This window comes from Pan paniscus, chromosome 6 (genome assembly GCF_029289425.2).
Source record: "Pan paniscus chromosome 6, NHGRI_mPanPan1-v2.0_pri, whole genome shotgun sequence".
NCBI classification, from domain to species: domain Eukaryota; kingdom Metazoa; phylum Chordata; class Mammalia; order Primates; family Hominidae; genus Pan; species Pan paniscus.
In genome coordinates this window covers 176,193,872-176,217,536 of record NC_073255.2, presented here as the reverse complement: position 1 = coordinate 176,217,536, position 23,665 = coordinate 176,193,872, and the positions used below count along the sequence as shown (strand labels likewise).

At 38.5% G+C, this 23,665-nt stretch overlaps 1 protein-coding gene across 7 annotated transcripts in view; it reads right to left on the bottom strand.

Moving 5' to 3' along the window:
* Positions 1–23,665, bottom strand: part of LUC7L2 (LUC7 like 2, pre-mRNA splicing factor) — a 66,275-nt gene that overhangs the window by 9,007 nt on the left and 33,603 nt on the right. For all 7 annotated transcript variants that reach the window (XM_008965967.4, XM_055115444.2, XM_063606120.1 and 4 more), the window contains 6 exons: positions 15,421–15,519; positions 11,911–12,021; positions 8,371–8,514; positions 6,788–6,964; positions 4,476–4,567; positions 1,555–1,584 (listed from right to left, as the gene is read on the bottom strand). In XM_008965967.4, coding sequence (XP_008964215.1) covers positions 1,555–1,584; positions 4,476–4,567; positions 6,788–6,964; positions 8,371–8,514; positions 11,911–12,021; positions 15,421–15,519 — 653 coding nt within the window. The remainder of the gene's footprint in view (positions 1–1,554; positions 1,585–4,475; positions 4,568–6,787; positions 6,965–8,370; positions 8,515–11,910; positions 12,022–15,420; positions 15,520–23,665) is intronic.

The window sequence follows — 23,665 nt, the reverse complement described above, 5'->3', positions numbered from 1 at the left end:
GGGGGGTGGGCAAGCACAGAGAAGTAAGGAGCCCAGTTACAAGGCAAACATATTATCTAGGTAACAGGACTAGAGGAATAGAAATTAAATTTCTGGCCCAAATATCTAAAGATGTTCTATGTGCAATACTTTATGTTTTCAACAAAGGGACCAGCTTATATTAATCAAACAGTAAACAATAACAGTATCACAGTTTAATGTTTCTACTTATCATGCTAGATCAGAGAAATTCACCAATAATATAAATTAGCTGACACAACTGGCCCCACTTATTAATGTTCTTTAGTTTTTTTAGTGTTTTAGGCAGAAATATCATTGAAAGATGTTGCTAACAGAACTGTAAGGTTTTTGTTTTTCTTTTTTTGAGACAGTCTCACTCTGTCACCCAAGCTGGAATGCAGTGGCACAATCTCGGCTTACTGTAACCTCCACCTCCTGGGTTCAAGTGATTCTCCTGCCTCAGCCTCTCAAGTAGCTGGGATTACAGGCACCTGCCACCACACCCGGCTAATTTTTGTGTTTTTAGTAGAGATGGAGTTTCGCCATGTTGGCCAGGCTGGTCTCGAACTCCTGACTTCAGGTGATCTGGCTGCCTCGGCCTCCCAAAGAGCTGGGATGGTATAAGCGTGAGGCACTGCGTTCAGCCAGGTTTTTCTTTCATAACAACAAATTCTCTACTTTTTAGGGAAAAGTTATTGGGAAATAGTCTCTAGAGCTGAGAACTCAGAAAGTTTCTAAAAGAAGATGTGATCTGAACAAGAGGAATGGTAGAATTTGGAAATGACTGAGAAAGGGCATTCTAGGTGGGAATGGATCCATGAAGAAAGCTCAACGACTGGAATGAGAATGGCAAGTGAAGAATTGAGAAAGAATAATGAAGTACAACACATTTCCCTGCCTTTCTCAGACAAAAAAATGTATCAGCAACTAGCAAAAACTACAAAGAAAGGTTTCAAACCCCAAATATTAACACTGAAAGTCAAAACAAAGTATTGTCTTGCTCTTTAAAGGCTGCAAATGCCTCTCTGAAAGCCTTCTGTGATCACTGTATAAAGGAATGGGTAATAAACTCACATAAAGTCAAGACTGGAGGGTATACTAAACATTTTGGTTTTGCTTAACCCACAGTTGATCAATCAAAATTTTATCCAACTATTAACCTACTAATGTTTTCAACAGCTACAACCTCTTAGAACATGTTTCCTAAATGTACCACCCAAATTGATTTTTAAAAAATTAATCCTTTTACATATCTACTCTGAGCATCTAAATGATTTCAAAAAAAATTTTCTTTTTTTTTTTTTTTTTTAAAGACAGAGTCCTATTCTGTTGCCCAGGCTGGAGTGCAGTGGTGCTACCTTGGCTCACTGCAACCTCTGCCTCCCGGCTTCAAGCAATTCTGCCTCAGCCTCTTGAGTAGCTGGGATTACAAGCATGCATCACCGTGCCCGGCCAAAAAAGAAAATTTTTAAAGGACCATTTAATCAATCTATAAAAACTACCTTTGAAAAAGACAACTTCACTACTTATACCTGTCTTATGTAATACACCTACCTTTTTGGATTCTTGCTGTGTGATCGGGACCTAAAAAAAAAAGTATGTATTTTTAGAAAAGTGGCTATAAATAAGAAAACAGTGCAGTGTTACATTATATTCTTCCTGATTTCTAATGTTTACATTAATTTTATAAATACAAGGCGTGTACCTACACACACAAAATTTTCCAAAATACACCACAAACTCGACAGATTTCTTCACCTTGCAGGGTTTGCTTAACTCAAGAATACCTAGCTCTTAAAGAATATGTTCCTAGGAGATTAAAACACAGTACAGGTTGAGTACTCCTTCTCCGAAACGCTAAGGATCATAAGTGTTTCGGATTTTTTCTGTTTTTTTGTTTTTGTTTTTGTTTTTTTTAATTTTTACATTTTTTGTTGCCTAGGGTGGTCTTGAACTCCTGGATGCAAATGATCCTACCACCTTGGCCTTCCGAAGTGCTGGGATTACAGGTGGCCGATTTTTTTCAAAATTTGAAGTGTCTGCATTATAATTTACTGGTTCAGCATCCCTAAATCCAGAAACCAAAATCTGAAATGCCCTAATAAGCATCTCCTTTAAATGCTGCCAGCACTCAAGAAGTTTCAGATTTTGAAGCTCACTGGATTTCATTTTTTGGATTTGGGATGCTCAACCTACATATCACAACTTGCTAATTTTCCAGAAACCACTTACCAGCTTGGAAAAAATTCTTTTATATCTGTCATTTCTTTTTTCCCTTCTGGGAAAAGAGTGAAATTTCTATGGTCTGAGATCTATATACTCTTGGAGCTACAACCTCATACTATAATCTCTAGAACACTTAGTTCAATCTTACAATGTGTTTCTTCAAATGAAATGAGATACTCTACTTAAGGCACTTGTCACATTTCCTAGCACACAGGTAACGCTCAATGAAATGTAAAGTGAATATTATGGCTAGTAGGACACCACAGGGATTTTTTTTTTGGATGATATATAGCATTGTTGAAAGCATGACTTTGAGATCAGCCAGATTTGAGTTTTATTTCTGGTTCTACCATTCACTGTCTGTGTGACCTAAGTAAGTTACATATCCTCTCTCAGCTTACTCTGTCACTAGCAAAAGAGGGATACTAATATAAATTTTACTGGGGTGGAGTGGGGGTGGGTTTATAAAGATTAGATGAATATGGACAAATTCCTTACTACAATGTCTGGCATACAATAAGCACCCAGTAAATGATTATGATTTTTTTCTTTTATCCCATCTTATATAATTTTATACTAGTTTCTAATTTCCTCCTCTTCCATACTTCCATATTTCTTTAAGCTCACAGATTCAACGACTTTTTTTTAACGTTTCTGAAATTTGCATTATATAATCACTGTCAAAAGAAACTTGCCATTTGGCAAACAAAGGAGTAAGATGTGATATACTTTTTCATCATCTACAAATGTGAAAATGTAGTCCTGCAAAGAAATTCTGTTCCATGTTACTGTCACCTCAATTGAATCTTAAAATGAGATTCCCAATATTACTGAAAATTCCACTTATATATTAGAATACTGGGCAATATTCCCATAAGGACTTACTATACACAAAAGAACAAGTAGATAAAAGCTCTGAGGTAAACTTTACGGTAAATGAAGAAATCTCTCTCTCTCTCAATAGAGGACTGACATCACTTCTCCTAAAAAGGGACCATATAGACATGTAGTTTTGTTTCACTGTCTTTATGGTGCAAAAAGATTACCTGGTTATAAGCCATGTAACACAAACGAAGTCTGTTTAAACTTCTTGAAATATACTGAGTATATAATATGCTCAAAGATCAAAGGAAGTGAGCATAACCTAATACTACAAAGGGTTTTAATTAGCTTAAGCACATCTGCTAACTCTAAAGAGAAGGTATTTAAATTTAAGACATTTAAATGTAGTATGATTCAAGGAACACTAGAAATTAGGATTACAGGCAAATCATTTGTGATATAACTGTCCATCCTAAAGCTGCTGAAGAAGTTATAAAGATGAGTTACAAAAAAAGTTGCCACCATGATGCTATGTGATTTTAGCTGCCAATGGTAAAAGTGACTCAGAAGAATGTTTAGACATTCCAAATACTAGAATTCTAAGATTTTATCAATTAATGAATACCAATGTAAGAGGAATTATATACATTTAGATATTTTTAGACTTTTTAATAGTTTATGGCTCCTAGAATTGAGGAACTAACCAAAGTTCAATGTAAAAAAACCCCTTCAATGAAACAACCACCCTTAAACCTTTTGTTAACAAAATATATCATAAAAAAATAATAATTCTATGCTAACCTGGTGCAAATCTAGCCCAATATGAAAAATCAAAGGGCTAGAAAAGGATTTTGTTATAAATCTTTTTTTTTTTTTTGAGACGGAGTCTCGCTGTCGCCCAGGCTGGAGTGCAGTGGCCCGATCTCAGCTCACTGCAGGCTCTGCCCCCCGGGTTCACGCCATTCTCCTGCCTCAGCCTCCCGCGTAGCTGGGACTACAGGCGCCCGCCACCTCGCCCAGCTAATTTTTTGTATTTTTAGTAGAGTCGGGGTTTCACCGTGTTAGCCAGGATGGTCTCGATCTCCTGACCTCGTGATCCACCCGCCTCGGCCTCCCAAAGTGCTGGGATTACAGGCGTGAGCCACCATGCCCGGCTGGATTTTGTTATAAATCTTACAAGATATGAAGCATTCTTTATTCACTCTTCCACACATTTTAAAGGAAATCACATTCTGTTAAATGGCCAAGAGTTACGATACTTGTATAATTAAACATTTATATAATTCGCACAGTAATATTTTTTAAAGTAAGCAGAAGTTTCCCACGTCCCATAACAGATTTATCACCATCTAAAATTTAAAATCAATTATATCTCTTTTTAGAACCACAGAGATTCAACTTCAATTACTTGGCCCATTACTCCATACCTCCTCAGCTTCTCCCTTTCTTCTCTCTCTCTTTCTTCTCTTCGTTTCAGCCGTTCCTGGTTTCTTTTCTCCTGCTTCTCAGCTACGACTCTCTTAAAAACAGTAATAAATAAGGAGAATATTTACTGAGTCCGTTCTTAAACAGCTTTATCCTAAACTTTATATTATCTGGCTTCTAATACAGTACAACTGCTGTCAAAATCTGTTTAATAATTCAATTTGAAGTACTGCCAGAAATAATCATTAGGCTTACAAGTCTTCTTTCCATAATCTTTCCCCATTTTGTGGAAAATGTGTAAAATTTCACCTTTCTCCATGATTTCTACTTGGTTTTTTTTTTGTTATTTTTTTTAAGTGAAAACAAATTATTTTAAAATAGAGACAGAATCTCGCTATGTTGCCCAGATGGGTCTACAACTCCTGGGCTCCAGTGATCCTCCCACCTCAGCCTCCCACAGTGTTGGAATTAACAGGTGCGAGCCACTGAGACTGGCCTATGATCTTATTATTTTTTTTTTAAGAGACAGAGTCTTACTCTGTTGCCCCGACTGGAGTGCAGTAGCACCATCTCGGCTCACTGCAACCTCCACCTGCCAGCCTCAGCCACCTGAGGAGCTGGGATTACAGGCGTGCATCACCACACCCAGCTAATTTTTTTATTAATATTTTTTAGTGGAGATGGGGTTTCACCATGTTGCCCAGGCTGGTCTCCAACTCCTGGCCTCAAGTGATCCGGCCACCTTGGCATCCCAAAGTGCTGGGATTACAGGCATAAGCCACCATACCCAGCTCCATGATTTTTTTTTTTTTTTTTTTTGAGACAGAGTCTCGCTCCGTCACCCAGGTTGGAGTGCAGTGGCACAATCTCAGCTCACTGCAACCTCCACCTCCCGGGTTCAAGTGATTCTCCTGCCTCAGTCTCCAGAGTAGCTGGGACTACAGGCACGCGCCACCACACCCAGCTAATTTTTATATTTTTAGTAGAGACAGGATTTCACCATATTGGCCAGACTGGTCTCGAACTCCTGACCTTGTGATCTGCCCGCCTTGGCCTCCCAAAGTGCTAGGATTACAGGTGTGAGCCACTGCGCCTAGCCTTTCATGATTTCTTAATGACATTTCCAAGTCACTTCTACAAGATTTTCCTCCTCTAAATGTTTTCTAGTATTATTTTGTATTTTTTAAAAAAACATCAACCATTATAAATCACTACAAGTTCCCATGCCCTGTGATTTCTAATATGGAAATATTTAGGTCACTTCCAATTACCATCCTGATGCTGCTGCTTTTTAAAGATATGAGTAAAATGCTTGAGTTCTGTTGCTAGGTCTATCTGCAAAGACTCCCAAGTAGGAACCACTGGAGTTTTAACTTGGAGCCTAGTAACTATTTGCTATAGTGACTCTTTTCGAAATTTTTAAAAAATTACTTGAGATCACCCTAGCTACTCAGAATACTGAAAAGAGCCCACTGTTACCTGAGAATATGGAGATGTCCCTAGGCATTTTCTGATTCTATATTATTTTAAATGCTATGGACCTTGAGTTAATTCCAGTTGACAATAACAGTTACAAAGAAAATGACTATCCCATGTTTCCTATCTGTCAGCCAGACCTCAATTCATGAAAAAACACTACAGTGCCACAATTCTTAAAAAGCTATCAGCATATTAAAAGGTAAATAGATTATATCCACCAACACTCGTCTTTACCACTTCAGAAATATCACCATGCTTTTTTGTGTTTATCCCCTCTAAACAACAAGAGTAAAAACTGTGTTGTCTTCCTCACAAAAGCCTATATTATTTAAGTAATAGTGATTGTCCTTTTAAAAAATATATAAATTTTTTCATAAGTCCTTTCTGAAGTGGAAGCAGGAGCATAAAATAAAACTAGAGATTCTGCAAGCCTGCTATTTAATAAAGAATTGCAAAATATTTCAAATTAATATTGGGTTCATTTTCTCAAACTTCTTATAAATATTATATTATTACATTCTTATTGACCTTATTGAAAAGAACAATAACAATGAAGTTTTACGGGACTCTTTTAGTAACTAGTTTGAAAGATCCCTAACTCGGTGTCATATCTAATATAAAATGGTAACTCCCAAAATAACAGGATAATATTAAGTCTGTTTCTCAGGCAGCATCCATTAAACCAACTTGAATTTCCATCTATAATCCTACACTGTTTAGTATTAATCATTAGATACTATATTACTGAATCATAGTCAAGAATATTGTACAAAAAGGCAACTGACACAGATCAAAAGAACAAGAGGATAAAGTGAGGAATATTTTACCAACGTACCTTTAATTCTTCAAGCTTCTCTCTTATTTCAATAAATCCCAGGTGCAGTTTACCCCCAAAATGATCAGCCAGTCGTCTGTCATTATCATGAAGTCCTAAATAGGCAGAGCAGACTTCACAGACTCGAAGTTTCTGCTGCTGAAAACTGGAAGCTGGCATAGAATTCCGATAAACTTCCTAAACAAAAGGGAGAAAAACAATGACCATATAAATCTCACTAAAAGTCATACAATTAAATAAAATATACTATGCTTATACCAAAAGTGTTTTATAAAAAATACACAAAAGTGGCTGGGCACGGTGGCTCACTGGGGCGAGACTCCAGCTCAAAAAAAAAAAAAAAAAAAAAAAAAAAAAAAAAAAAAAAAAAACACAAAAGCATGGCTATTTTGTTATGAAAATTATAGGTTCCCTTTATCCCCATCCTCGATCCTTAGCGCCTCTCTCCACTGGAGTATAAGGAAATAATAAACATGAACAGAAATCAATGAAATAGAAAACAAGAAAAAAACAATAAAATCAGACGACTGGTTCTTTGAAAAACAAAATAAAACTGACCAGCTAGATCAATTAAGAAAAGACACGAATTGCAAACATTCTACAGATATTAAAAGAGAACACTATGAACAACTTTATATCAATAAATATAACTTAGAGAGATTTTGTGAAAGACAAATTTACCAAAAGTATTTTAAAAAACAACAACAACAACAACAACAAAACAGGCCAGGCGGGGTGGCTCACGCCTGTAATCCCAGCACTTTGGAAGGCTGAGGTGGACAGATCACCCCAGGTCAGGAGTTCAAGACCAGCCTGGCCAACATGGTGAAAGCCTATCTCTACTAAAAATATAAAAAATTAGCCGGGCATGGTGGTGCACACCTGTAGTCCCAGCTACTCAGCAGGCTGAGGCAAGAGAATCGCCTGAACCCAGGAAGCAGAGGTTTCAGTGAGCTGAGATCGCACCACTACACTCCAGCCTTGGAGAGAGAGTAAGACTCTGTCTTAAAAAAAAAAAAAAAACCCTGGTGCAGTGGTTCATGCCTGTAATCCTAGCACTTTGGGAGGCCGAGGCAGGTGGATCACCTGAGGTTGGGTGTTCAAGACCAGCCTGACCATGGAGAAACCCTGTCTCTACTAAAAATATAAATATTAGCCAGGTGTGGTGGCATGGGCCTGTAATCCCAGCTACTTGGGAGGCTGAGGCAGGAGAATCGCTTGAACCCGGGAGGTAGAGGTTGCGGTGAGCTGAGATCATGCCATTGCACTCCTGCCTGAGCAAGAAGAGCAAAACTCCATCTTAAAAAAACAAAAAGAAGAAGGCTGCACTTGAACTGGACTCAAGCTATCCACCTCAGCCTGCAAAATAGCTGGGACCAAAGGCACGCACCACCACAACCAGCTTTTTCCGAGTTTTGTTTTGTTTTTGTCTTTTAGTTCAACTTCTCTTTAACAACTGTTCAATAATTTCCATTCAAATACATGTTCTTAGAGAAGTATAGATACTGAAGTTTCATCTACTACTTTTTATTTGTAGTCTTACCAAATTAAGCAGAATTCGTCTACTACTATTAAGAATTTACCTCTGCTTCTCTTTTCTTTGCCCGTGCTTTCTCTACTTCATCCATTACTTTCTGGGATTCCTCCACATTCCCTTCAGCTCCTAGTTGTTCCACCTTGGCTAACAATTTACCAATTTCTTCATTTAACTCATGAACACGTTCTGCCTAAAAAGAAATAAAAAAGAAGATCATGAATAAACAAGAGAATGAATTTTAAATTTCAAAGTATTTCAGAACTGCTGAGAAAAAACTTGTTATCTAAGGCAGTATGTGGTTAAAGAATGCTTTCTGAGCATATCCCAAATGAACTACTGAGACATCAGGATGTTCTGAGCCTGCCTGCCTTACCTCAATGAAGTCACGGCTACTACTGGGCCCAATATAACTTTCTATCCTCTGGCGAGGTGGTGTATTCCTAGTGTAAAATACGATTTCTTCCATGATCTGGCTCTTTGTACTTTTCTAAACCATCTCTTGCTACTCCCCCACCTCACAACATAATTTATAGTTTCCCCAAACTTACCCTGTTGTTTTCTACCTCTGTTACTTTGCATATACTCTTCTTTCTGGGATGGGATCCCTTACCTCTCGCCTGCCTACTGAATATTCACTTGTTCCAACAAGATCCAACTCAAGGGCCATTTCTGTAAAACATTCCTGAACAGTCACCACATCCCAGCCCCACTTAAACACATCAGCAAAGATGGCATACTCTCTCCTTTGTGTCACCTTTGTATCTTTTTTGACAGTTCCTTTCATAAATATCATACTACTTTAAGGACAGCTATCTGTATTTCCCATCTTTGTATCTCTAGTGCTCAGCAAATAGCTTAGGCTCAAATATGAGTTAAAGAAATGAATTGGTGGATCAAGTTCAGGAATCCATCAGATCTGACTTATTGCTAAACCAATTACTATCTGTGTAATTTTGACCACATTACTTATACCTGAATCCATTTCCTCATCTAAGAAGTACCTATCCCACAAAGTTGTGAGAAATGAGAAAATAAGCCTCGTATGTACCCTGCATAGCACCTTGCTGATTTTCAGCATACTCGCCTGGCAACTCCACTCTATGAGTCCTTAGCTTTCCACCAGGATTAACTCTGGCCTTGGGAAAGAATACGTTCCTCTTCCTCATCACCATCATCATCCTAGCAACTTAGTTCATTCTTACTGTTGTAATGGCACATAAAACATACATATAATCATTATTTGGGCCACAAAGTCTTTGCTGTATGGCCAATTATAATATGTTAGCAAAGAAGGTTTTAATTTTTTGTTGTTATTGTTGTTTTTGAGATGGAGTCTTGCTCTGTCGCCCAGGCTGGAGTGCAGTGCCATGATTTCAGTTCACTACAACCTCCGCCTCCTGGGTTCAAGCAATTCTCCTGTCTCAGCCTCCCATGTAGCTGAGATTACAGGCGTGCACCACCATGCCTGGCTAATTTTGCAGTTTTTGTAGAGACAGGGTTTCACCATGGTGGCCAGGCTGGTCTCAAACTCCTGACCTTAAGTGGTCCACCCACCTTGGCCTCACAAAGTGCTGGGATTACAGGTGTGAGCCACCACGCCCGGTCGAAGGTTTTAGTTTGGTATGAGTTTCCAGTCCCAACAAACCAGTTTACTCGTTTAATTAATAGTCTTTACTTCTCAAATATCCTTCAACCCAAAATATTTCTTCCCTCAATGAGAGTCCAATTCTATTATCACTATCCTCCCTCTCTACCAAATGGTATTGTCCTTTAAATATATCATTGAATGACTAAACTGTTGTCCAAAACTCTTCTTTCTTCCCTGTATCCATGTCCTTGACCATGTAATTGTGTACCATCGTACTCTGACTCTGAATTTGGCCATGAACTTGCTTTGGTTACTGAGATGGTAGCAAACATGACCAAAGGAGAGGCCTGTGTGATGGGGCTTGATGCTTCTGCACCTCTACCACCACTATGAGAACATGGCCAGGCTAGCCTGCTGGGCATGGCTCTGCATCCTCTAGTGGATTGCAAGGCATTTGAGTAAGCCCAGCTGAAACAAGAATAACTGCTCAGTCAAGTTCAGCCTAAATCACTGACTGCAGAGTCATGGGCTAAATAAATAGTGTTTTAAGTCACTGAGCTTTGAGGTGGTTTGTTATACAGCATTTGTGTAGTGATGGATAACCAATACAACCAATACAACTCAGGCTCTACCAAGCACTTACAGATCTCTTCCAACCATAAGATACTAGATCCTTTGTACTTCAGGATGCCCGTCTTTCCAGTCCCCATCTTCAGAGAATTTTCAGAAAAGGTTGACTAAAAGCAACCCTTTTCTCAAACGATGGAATCTATTTTCATTTGTATATACATATCTGAACACCATATTTTAATACTGTCATCTAAACTCCACCTGGGTAACTCTTTTTCTCCCATTCTGCATTTTCATAAAACACACTAGATCATACTGAATGGAATATAATTATGTTGTAATAAGTCATCAACAAATGCAATATACAAGACCTTGTTTGGATTCTAATAAATCGATTCTATAAGAAAAATAAACATACACTGGATAACATTAAAAAATTACTGTTAACTTTATGTATGTATTACTGTGGTTATAACTTACAGGTGAAATATTGACATTTAACATTTGCTTTTAAAAGCAAATAAAAATACTGTGGTATATCTGTACAATGGAGAAATAAAAAGGAATGAACTGATACACACAACTTGAATGAATCTCAAGAAAGTTATATGGAATGAAAAAGGCCAAATCTCAAAAGCGTACACAGGATTTCATTTATGTAACACTCCATGAAATAACATAACTACAGAGATACAGAATAGGTTAGTGGTTGCCAAGGGTAGAGATGCTGGGTGGGGGTAAAGATGGATGTAGCTATAAAAGGGGTAACATGAGGGAGTCTTGTGGCAATGTTATACTTAAGCATCCTAACTGTGGCTGTAATTACACATGTGATTAAACTGCAGAGAGCTGGCCAGGCGTGGTGGCTCACACCTGTAATCCCAGCACTTTGGGAGGCCAAGGTGGGTAGATCGCTTGAGGCCAGAAGTTTGAGACCAGCCTGGCCAACATGGCAAAACCCCGTCTCTGCTAAAAATAAAAAAAATTAGCTGGGCCTGGTGACGAACGCCTGTAATCCCAGTTACTCAGAAGGCTGAGGCACGAGACTTGAGCCCAGAAGGCAGAGATTGCAGCAAGCCAAGATTACACCACTGCATTCCAGCCTGGGCAACACAGCAAAACTCTGTCTCAAACAAAAAGAAAAACAAAAAAACTGCACAGAGCTATACATACAGACATGCATACACAAATAAATGCATGCATAACTGGCAAAATCTGAATAAAATATAAGGATTAGACCAATGTCAATTTATTTGATATTGCACTATATTGTATAAGATGTTTACATTGGGGCAGACAAGAAAGTATACAGAATTCCTTGTATATGTCTTTGCAATCTCTTGCAAATCTTAATTATTTCAAAATAAAAACTTAAACAAAAGGAGTCAAAATAATACTTTGTACTAATGAAATGATTAAAATTCTTACCTTTGCTGCTACTTCAGCACTAATCTCTTCTTGAGTTTCTGCTAATCTTTTCTTGGCCACTTCTGTTCTACGATCACAATCTGCAATGAATGACTGCAGATGATCCATGGCCTACAAAGTTTAATTAAAGACAATTACTGTCAGAAAGTCAATTTTATTCAGAAATATCTTCATACAAAAATCACACTTTGCTTTTTAAAATGCTACCATGGTGGGGCACGGTGGCTCACGTCAGTAATTGAGCACTTTAGGAGGCTAAGGCAGACAGATCACTTGAGGCCAGCCTGGCCAACTTGGCGAAACTCTGCCTCTACTTAAAATCCAAATTTAGCCAGGTGGGTGGGGCACACCTGTAGTCTCAGCTTCTCGGGAGGCTGAGGCGGAAGGAACACTTGGGCCCAAAGAGGCTGAGGCTGCAGTGAGCCCTGATGATGCCACTGCACTCCAGTCTGGGTGACACAGCGAGACCCTGTCATTAAAAAAAAAAAGAAGCTGGGCGTGGTGGGTCACGCCTATAATTCCAGCACTTTGGGAGGCCGAAGCAGGTAGATCACCTGAAGTTAGGAGTTTGAGACCACGCTGGCCAGCATGGTGAAACCTCGTCTCTACTAAAAATACAAAAATTAGCCAGGCATGGTAGTGCGCGCCTGTAATCCCAGCTACTCGGGAGGCTGAGGCAGGAGAATCACTTGCACCTGGGAGGCGGAGGTTGCAGTGAGTCAAGATCGCACCACTGCATTCTAGCCTGGGTGACAGAATGAGACTGTCTCAAAAAAAATCACTTGAAGACATGAAGAAATGTTCAGGATTCATTTGTAAATAAAAAGCAAATTACAAATGTTATGCAGTAAGATCCCAATTTTGTAAAATAAAGACAGAAAAATCTGCTGCAAGTCTAGATCTGAATGGACAAAAAGAAAATACAGAAAAAATGGAAAACTATACAAAATGCTAACAGTAAGTATTTCTGAACATTTTTACCCTTTTTTCTTTTAATTCTCCAAACTGCTTTAGAATTTTTTTTTTGAGACAAGAGTCTCGCACATCAGGAAAACTTATCTTTTTTCAGAGAATAAACCATTGAGAATTTTAGCAGTATCTACACTATAAAAATTCAACATTTATATAAGACATTTGTGAGGCACATATTAATGTCTACAATTAATAGTTCATTTAAAAGTAAACTTTAAGAATGCATTCTCAAGTTTGGACTTCCAAATCTTACTGTACAGAAATATAACTAATTCAAGATACAAATGTTTGAACTAAAAATACAAATTTATTCAGCACACATTGAATTCCAAAAATAGTTGGATAACCCAAGAATTTCTTCAATGTGAAAAGCAATAAGGATCATTTCTTAAACAGCTTTTATCTGTGATAACATAAAAATAGTTAATTTCTTTTAATTTGAAAATTTTTAAATCACAACAGAAATCTATTCAAATTTCCTTATGTAAAGATAAAGATGGCATCTCAAAGCAGTGAGAGAAAAGATGGACTAATCAGCAAATAGTGTTGGGTGACTAAGTAGCTATGTGGGGTTGGGGGGAGACTAGATCCATATCTCAGTTCCTTAAACCAGAATAAATCTGAGATGAATCGAGGACTTAAAAGTCTATAAAATGAAGCCAAAATATGCCAGAAGAAACCACAGGAGAGAACTCTTAGCAACTCAGAAAAAGAAAAGCATTTAGAATTAATGAAATAGATTTGGTTTCTCTGTTTGTGTTCTGAGACGGAGTCTCGCTCTGTCCCCCACGCTGGAGCACAGTGGCATGATCTAGGCTCACTGCAACCTGACTCCCGGGTTCAAGTGATTCTCCTGCCTCAGCCTCCTGAGTAGCTGGGATTACAGGCACCCACCACCATGCCCGGCTAATTTTTGTATTTTTAGTAGAGATGGGGTTTCACCATGTTGGCCAGGCTGGTCTTGAACTACTGACCTTAGGTGATCCACCCCTGCCTTGGCCTCCCAAAGTGCTGGGATTACAGGCGTTAAGAGCCACCACGCCTGGCTATAGATTTGTTAAAGACTGATAAATCAGAAGATATAAATATAAAAATACCCCGCAAGGCCAAAAACCACCAAAAAAGTAGGGAAAATGTGTTGTAAATTATATTTCTGAAAACAATTTCATTTCCATTAGCAGAAATTCTTGGATATTCAGAAGACAGGAGGACCTGTTTGTTGGTTTATCTCCTAAATCAAATTTAAAACATCTATTATTTCACTTATAAAATGTATCAAAGATTTATGCACATTAGTATGTTTTATGTAATGCTGATTGTTACGTTTTATATATATGCAAAAAAACTTTATTTTTATGCAAACGATTTTCATATAAAAACAACAATATAAAGTTACATTTCAGGCTTTTTTAGGTATCTAAATGGTGTCTTCCATTTCTTGGTTTTTCATTAAAAACATTGTCCTTAATATCCCCCAAACGGCCGGGTGCCGTGGCTCACGCCTGTAATCCCAACACTTTGGGAGGCTGAGGCAGGCGGATCACGCGGTCAGGAGATCAAGACCATCCTAGCTAACACGGTGAAACCCTGTCTCTACTAAAAACACAAAAAATTAGCTGGGTGTGGTGGCAGGCGCCTGTAGTCCCAGCTACTCGGGAGGCTGAGACAGCAGAATGGCATGAACCCGGGAGGCAGAGGTTGCAGTGAGCCGAGATTGGGCCACTGCACTCCAGCCTGGGCTACAGAGCGAGACTCCGTCTCAAAAAAAAAAAAAAAAAAAAAAAAAAATCCCCCAAACACCCATATTCATGTCCCTCAGTATCTGTGGGAGATTGGTTCCAGGAGACCCAGCGGATACCAAAATCCATGAATGCACGTTTAATATAAAATGGTGTAATACTTGCATATAATCTCCCAGTACACATCCTCCCATATACTTTAAAATGTCTCCAGATTACTTATAATACCTAATACAATGTAAATGCTATGTAAACAGTTATACTGTAATGTTTGGGGAATAATAACAAGAACAAAATGTCTGTACACGTTCAGTACGGATGCAACAATCCATTTCTTCTGCTAAATATTTACAGTCCCAGTTGGTTCCTTCTACAGATTCAACGACAGATATGGGGGGCCAACTATATATACATGTATATATATATAAGTAGATTCAAAAATAAATATGAATGTAAAAACTCAGTATATTACTAAAGATAGGTCCTTATATACACTATAAATTAGTTGCTTACATTTGCTTGATATTTCCTTAATCATTACTATTTTGTTGGGAAGAATGTGCTTAATTTTCAAAAGAATATATGAATCATACGACTTTTACACATTTTCTTAAAATACAGTCTCACCTCATATTTTTAAAAGAGTTGTCAAGAAAGTACCTGATCTTACTTGAGTCTTACCCTTCATATAACCAGAGGATAAACTGCTAAGAGTTTCTCCTATTAAGAGATCTTAATCCACATTCACAATGTTTTACAGCAAAAGATAACAACAAACCATTAAATCAAAATCACATACATCAAGTTCAAAGAAAAAATCTTGTTCTTTGGATGCAATTTCATAATCCGCTCTTAAAGCCAGGTCATGGACTTTCAGACATTCTCCAAGATCCATTCTCTGGAAGGGAAAAAAGACATAATATTAAAACAAAAAAAAAAGTTTTTTAAAAAATGCTTCAACAACCACAGTTCTTTTCAGAATACATATTAAGTCATACAGATGCTTTTTTATGTAGGGGCTTCCAAATTACAAAATTTCATAGACAAATATAAAACGTGGTGTCAGAAGAAAAAAATGGCACCAATTCTGTCTACCAACAGATGGGAACAGGGATCACTTGTATTTAAGAATAAATGGATATGGAAAAGCTTTTCAGAATCTGAAAAAAGCTAGCTTCTATATCACAACATAGTTCATTTAGCTCCACAACACAAAAAAGATCAAGTTAATTTTAAACCAAACTAAAAGAATATATAAATCAAATTGTTGAGATGTCAATGTGCTTTGAAGACCATCCTATTTTTCAAATAAAGATGGAGTCCTCAAAAACCAGACTGGTGGCCAGGCATGGTGGCTCATGCCTGTAATCCCAGCACTTTGGAAGGCCAAGGCAGGAGGATCACTTGAGCCCAGGAATTTGAGACCAGCCTAGCCTGGGCAACACACTAACACCTGTCTCAATTTTAAAAAATAAAAAAATTTTTAAAACCCACAACAAAACAGACTGTTGACTTTGATATAGTCTTGTCTGGGAACAAGACTCCATATAAACTAGTAAAGAGGTGATTTACTAGTAAGACCCAACATAAGTGCACAGAGAACAAGCATTTAATCCCACTTATAATAAGCATGTATCAGGGAAATAAATACTCTTACTGAATCTAGGGTCCTTCTACTTGGAAATTCCAATTAGGTGTTATTTACCAAACCAGAGGCTTCCCTCATATCTGAGACAAAATATCTAAAAATCTATCCATTTTTATACGTATCTAGGCAACTGTTAAGATCTTTCATGAAACTTTTTTGGGGGAAAATATGAGAAAAAATTGGCAAGATGCAAGGATCATTACAGGTATGATTAATCGGTGATGAAAGCAAGGCGGAGATTTTCTAACTGGAGGTGTGACCACCCTTGGAATACCTCAAAATCTCTGGAGGGTTGGTAAAAAGGGAGTACAAGTCATTCTCCCTCCTTTGACTATTAAGTTCCCACTTGTGGTAAGCACTATTTTAGGTGCTAGGGATATAGACTTAAGTGACACAGACAGTCTGACTTCATGGAGCTTACATTCTATTTGAGGGGAAACAAATAACAAGAATCATGTCTATGAACAAAGTCAGATGATGTAATAAAATAGCAATGTTCCCCATTATTATGGGGGGCTACTTGGGATGAGTTGGTCAGAGAAGACCTTTCTGAAGAGGATATAATTAAACTGGATCTAAAGAGGGAGAAGCAAATGAATCTTAGGAAAAGGCAAAAAGTAATGTTCCAGATTGTACAGAAGATTTAGAAGGCAGATCTTTAAAATATTTATTTATTTATATGCCACTATTAATCACAGGGAAGTTTATGGTAACAGGGAACGGGAATAGAGTATGGCACACAGGTCTGAGCCTTAGCTTTGTATACAGTATCTAAAAATGAGTATGCCTATTTAACTTGTCAACAACCTAAATATGTATAAAACAAACGTATGATAATTAATTTTATAAAATATCCCAACTAAAAAGGATAGCTAATGCACGAGATCAAGATTCAAAAGTATTAATAGACCAGATAAAATTTAAAAGAAATAAATATGAAGTCCTATAGTTACATATCCAAGACAATAAATTTACAAATAAGTAGGTATGAGCAGAGAATCAGACATTTTAAAAATGTAAGTAGTCAAGAGTAACAGTTACAGCATGGCACAACTGAGAAAAATCTATATTGTCTAAAACTAACTCAAAGAGGACACAGTATAAACAAAGTAGGAACTCTCTACTGAAGGCTGGTTTTAAAAGCAAACCACTGCTCTCCAAAACACACATTCTATGTACTAACACATTTCAAAACGAATATGAGAAAATTAGACAAAGTATCTCAAAACCAGCTGCACAAAAAAGCCAGGGAACAGAAATAAATAGAGAAGACAAAAGATGTGAACCAACTTCAATCAACTGAGGAGTTTTTCATAAAGCAGCAGAAATAGATTTGTTTTATTATGGCCCGAAGGGACTCCAATGAGTCAGACTTCAACTCTCTGAATACTTTTTCTTCTTTTTTTGAGACAAGGTCTCACTTTGTCACCTAGGCTGGAGTGTAGTGGCATAATCATGGCTCACTGCAGCCTCCACCTCCCAGCTCAAGCGATCCTCCCACCTAAGCACCCCTCCCCGACAAGTAGCTGGGACCACCGTCCCCCGCCACCATATCAGGCTAATTTTTTTTTTTTTAAGTAGAGACAAAGGGTGCTATCTTGCCCAGGCTGGTCTCAAACTCCTGAGCTTGAGTGATCCTCCCACTTCAGCCTCCCAATGCTGGATTACAGGTATGAGCAACTGCACCTGGCCAAGAAAATATTTTCAATAATCAAAGCTTTCTGAAGGTAGAACAAACATCCTCAGAGTTAAGGAGTTCCCAGATAAATGAGATGTTCAAACACTGTTTTGACAACCATTTTATTAGGATATTAAGGAAATAATTCAACCATCAGGTAGCTTTTTTCTTCCTTTGGACTCTTAGATGTTGTGACTATTAAAAAAAGTAAAAAACACACAATGTTTCTGGCCACAGTTGCTAATGCCTATAATCCCAGCACTTCGGGGGGCCAAGGTGGGAGGATCACTTAAGCCCAGGAGTTCCAGACCGGCCTGGGTAACATAAGAAAACCCCGTCTCTACAAAAAGTAAAAAAGAAAAAAATTATCCAGGCATGGTGGCCCATGCTTGTGGTCCCAGCTCCTCAGGAGACAGAGGCAGGGGGATCACTTGAGCTCTGGAGGTCAAAGCTGCAGTAAGCTGTGATCATGCCACTGCATTCCAGCCTGGGTGACAGAGCTAGACCCTGTCTCAAAAGTAAAAACAAACAGAAAATGTTTTTCTGTAAAACTATATTACCTTCAGTTCTTAATTATATAATGGAATGAATGGGAACATATAAATTCTGCCCCCAAAGTTATCCTTTGGGAAATAATGAGGACTCATCACTGTTATAAAAGTCCTCATCATGCTTAATGGTATTAAAGTACTGTACTGTTACTGAGCATGCTGAGATTTTTCCAGGCTCCAATCCTTACCCCCCGATTCATTAGTCTGGTTTAACAAGCTAAGGAGTTTTTCAGTGACAATAAACAAAAAGTAAAGCTTTCTATGATGGTAGAAATTCAAATTTAAAAGGTGCTCATTAAACAATTATTAAGAAAATGCAGAAAAACTTAAATATTCCTAAGAAAGAATTCCAGAAAATATAACAGGAATGAAAGAAGCTAATGGCAGAAGGATGCTGTCATTGTCTTTGATATGCCAGGCAGTAGGTTTCTGAAATTAACAATTTCTAAACATCAATCATGCCAACAACTTCCTTAATATTTTATTTCCACAAGCTATAGCTGTTCACATGATGCTACATTCTATTTTATTTCATAAAATGCAAGATGTCACAGTTGGAAAGACTTTTTGATCCACTGTGGTTCTCAACCTAGACCTGGGGAACTTTTACATAATATTGATGGAAGCTTTTAAAAAACAGTCCCAATTCCTACCTCCCAAAGACTGACTGAATTGTAAAAGCCCCCCAGGTACTTTTAATGTGCAATGTTGAGAACCACTCACTGATCTAGTTTTAGTCCCATTCTTTGCACAGAAAGAATGACTTGCTCAGGGTGCTTATCAGAAAATCTGGTTAGACTGCTTCCTAGTCTAATATTGCTTCCACTTTACCATGCTAGTTCCGGTTATTTCAGTACTAACTTACCTTTCAATATTTTTCAGTAAGTCATTCCCCACAACATCTAAAAAAGCTCACCACAGAGATTCAAAGCAGCTGTCTACTTCCTTTCTTCCGTATCTCCTTTATCTTACTTTCATCAGTTCCCTGATCAACTACATTTCCAATCCGTATTCAACAAAAACTTAAAAGTAACACATAAATTTTGCCTCATTGTTTTTAACCTAAACATCTCTGTCTCTATTGCAATAATTCTAGGCTCCCTGCCTCCACTTCTTTAAAGTTACATCACACAACCAACCAAAGGAAGAAAAGCAACTATGTAGACTAAGAACAAAATGAACACAAGAAAGATACAATTTTACCACTATAGTAGAGGTGGACTTTTTGGTGACAGTAGCCTTTTGGGGAAGGCATGCCATGGGGAAGATGCATGAGAGGGGTAAGATTAACTCACTAAAATGTGAGCTCCATAGGGAAGGATTCTTCTGTTTTATCTACGATGTGCCTATGTTGAATAAATCAAACTAGGAAAGAGGGCAAAGAAGAACATTTGGCACAGGACGGCTTATTAACAAGCCAGAGTGGTCAAGATGAATTCCAGGACAAAACTGATCTGAGCTTCTGGAGGGGAGGTTCTTCTTAGCCTCTCCTTGGATTATCTCTTTTGCTTGGACTCCTTACCTTCTTAAGTGTTTTCAGCTATTCTTCTTTTTTCCTCCAAGAGGCAGGCTAGTTGGGCTTGTCACTTTCTGGGCTCTAAGTCCTTGCAAGTTTATAGCCTAGCCTGACTCATCATAGTAGATTTTGGTGTCAAAGCCCTAGGACCAAGGGCCTAATTATAATAAAGAAAGCTTTTTTGTATGTGGAATATCCTCAGTGGTTATCTCTTCAGGGACATAGTCGGACAGTAGGTATAGCCAAGGCAGATTTTCAGAATACTAGTCATCTATGTTCCTCTGTCCATACCATGATGACTACTAAGCATCTACTCTGGCACTGTGCTATGCACATGAGAAGTACTTAAAATTTAAAACATGGTCAGGTGTGGTGGCTCACTCCTGAAATCCCAGCACCTTGGGAGGCCAAGGCAGGCAGATACTTGAGGTCAGAAGTTTGAGACCAGCCTGGGCAACATGGTGAAACCCCGTCTCTACTAAAAACACAAAAAATAGCTGGACAGGGTGGCAGGCACCTGTAATCCCAGCTACTCAGGAGGATGAGGTACAACAATCACTTGAACCCAGGAGGCAGAGGTTTGCAGTGAGCTGAGATCGTGCACTCCAGCCCGGGAAACACAGTAAGACTCTGTCACAAAATATATGATTATTTATTTATTTATTTTTACTTTTTTAGAGACAGGGCCTCACTCTGTCCCCCAGTCTGGAGTACAATGGCATGATCTCAGCTCACTGCAACCCTACCTCCCAGGGTCAAGCAATCCTCCCGCTTAAGCCACCTGACACCTGAGTAGCTGGGACCAACAGGCACACATCACCATACCTGGCTAATTTTTTGGAGACAGAGTCTCGCTCTGTTGCCCAGGCTGGAGTGCAGTGGTGCAATCTCAGCTCACTGCAACCTCTGCCTCCCAGGTTCAAGCAATTCTCCTGCCTCAGCCTCCCTAGTAGCTGGGATTACAGGTGTGCACCACCACACCTGGCTAATTTTTGTATTTTAGTAGAGTTGGGGTTTCATCATGTTGGCCTGGCTGGTCTAAAACTCTTCACCTCAGGTAATTCAACCGCCTCGGCCTCCCAAAGTGCTGGGATTACAGGCGTGAGCCACCACACCTGGTCTTAAAAAAATTTTTTTTAATTTAACAAGTAGTTGCTGGGTGCAGTTGCTCACGCCTATAATTCCAGCACTTTGGGAGGCCGAGGCGGGCAGATCACCTGAGGTTGGGAGTTTGAGAACGGCCTGACCAACATGGAGAAACCTCGTCTCTACTAAAAAAATACAAAATTAGCCGGGCGTGGTGGTGCATGCCTGTAATCCCAACTACTCGGGAGGCTGAGACAGAATAGCTTGAACCTTGGGGGCAGAGGTTGCGGTGAGCCAAGATCACACCATTGCACTCCAGCCTGGGCAACAAGAGCGAAACTCCATCTCAAAAAAAGACAAGTAGTTTACTTCATAATTAAATTCCTTCCACAAGCTTATTCTTGGTTTTTAATATTTTTACATCTAAATGCTTAGATTGTAGATTTTTTAAAAAATGCTTATTTGTAATTAAGTTCAGTTCTGCATTTTGTCTTCTCCATTCTGAATCCATTACTGCATGAAATGTTGACCAAATAACTATACCTGATCCTGGTAACCTATAGCTCCACAGCATTTTATATTGTTTTACTAACAAAGGTAACAAAGTTAAATCGTCAAGAATTTTTAACTTTTCTTTTGAAATTCCAAAAGTGAATGTTACTTCCCCAAATAAACTCTTAAGCTTCATTAGAAAAATGGTCCATTTTTCTTACTTATCCCTCCCAGAAGACCAGGTTTTGCACAAACCATGACTACTGAATAAACCTGATAATTTGACTAAGGAATTCTATTTCTAAGGAATTAAGAGTGAAATAATTATAAAAAGATAAATGGAGAATAAAGTTTAACAATGTTGTTTTTTATACAACAAGAAACATTTTAAGAGCCTCTCAACAGAGGGTTGGTTGATTCAGCTATGGAATAGCCATACAGTGTCTATTTAGCCTTTAAAAATGATGTTCTTGATATACCAAGTGGAGAAAAGAGAAGGTGGCAAAGAAAGACATAATAAAATACGGATTTTGGAATTTACAAATCTATATTACTATGAGGGTTGTTTGAACTTTCTAGTACTGGTTGAATTATAAGCAATGAGCATGTATTATTATTACAATTGGAAAAATCAATGAAGCCAGGCCGGGCGTGGTGGCTCACACCTGTAGTCCCAGCATTATGGGAGCCTGAGGCAAGCAGATCACTAGAGGCCAGGAGTTCAAGACCAGCCTGGCAAACATGGTGAAACCCCGTCTCTACCAAAAATATAAAAATTAGCTGGGCATGGTGACATGCCTGGAATCCCAACTACTCAGGAGGCTGAGGCAGAAGAATCACTTGAACCTGGGAGGCAGAGGTTGCAGTGAGCCAAGATCATGTCACTGCCCTCTAGCCTGGGTGACAGACTGAGACCCTGTCCCCCCCACCAAAAAAAAAGAAGCCAATTTAATTTTAGAGAAAAAAAATTGAGAGGCATGTGAAAACTATACATTAAAATCAACGAATAGACATATTACAGTAGAGCAAATCAAAAGGTTGATTTATACATTTTGAGTGTACTGCTAAGTGTAAATTAATAGTAGTAGTATGTTAATGAATATATAAACGATAGAATTTGGCATAGTAATAGCACCAAGTAATTGTAAATATAACTGCTTTGTTATGTGTTTGAACATTTGTTCAGTTCTAAGAACCAGATCCTGAACAAAATTACGGAACAGCATGAGAATATAATTTCTACTATTATGGAATTTATATTCACAATGGAAATCAAGGCCTTAAACTAAAGCAACAGCTGCAAATGTCTACAAAGATGTACATACAAGGATTTGACTGCCACAGTGTACACCAAAAACAGAAACAAAGACTATGAATATATTAATACTCACTGCATATAAGAGAACAGCCACACTACACGATATTATTCAGGCATTTTTAAAAATGCAGACAACTGATATGGAAACCTCTCCAAGACAAGTGAAAAAAATTCAAACAATATAATGGCATCTGTTAAAACACACAAGCTTATGTGCACAAGCATTTACACAAGGAGAGTGAAAGATGTACACTAAATTGTTGACAAGGTTTAGATCTGAGAAGGAGGGTGATGTGTAATTGGAAATATTCATGTTTTATGCTTTATTCTCCTGTACTTAAAAACTACATTGTCTAGGCCCGGCATGGTGGCTCACGCCTGTAATCCCAGCACTTTGGGAGGCCGAGACGGGCGAATCACGAGGTCAGGAGATCGAGACCATCCTGGCTAACACGGTGAAATCCCGTCTCTACTAAAAATACAGAAAAATTAGCCGGGCGTGGTGGTGGGCGCCTATAGTCCCAGCTACTTGGGAGGCTGAGGCAGGAGAATGGCGTGAACCTGGGAGGTGGAGCTTGCAGTGAGCTGAGATCGTGCCACTGCACTTCAGCCTGGGCGACAAAGCGAGACTCTGTCTCAAAAAAAAAAAAAAACTACATTGTCTAAGTAATAAGACAGACTAGGCCAGACGCAGTGGCTCATGTCTGTAATCCCAGCACTTTGGGAGGCCGAGGCAGCTGGATCACTTGAGGTCA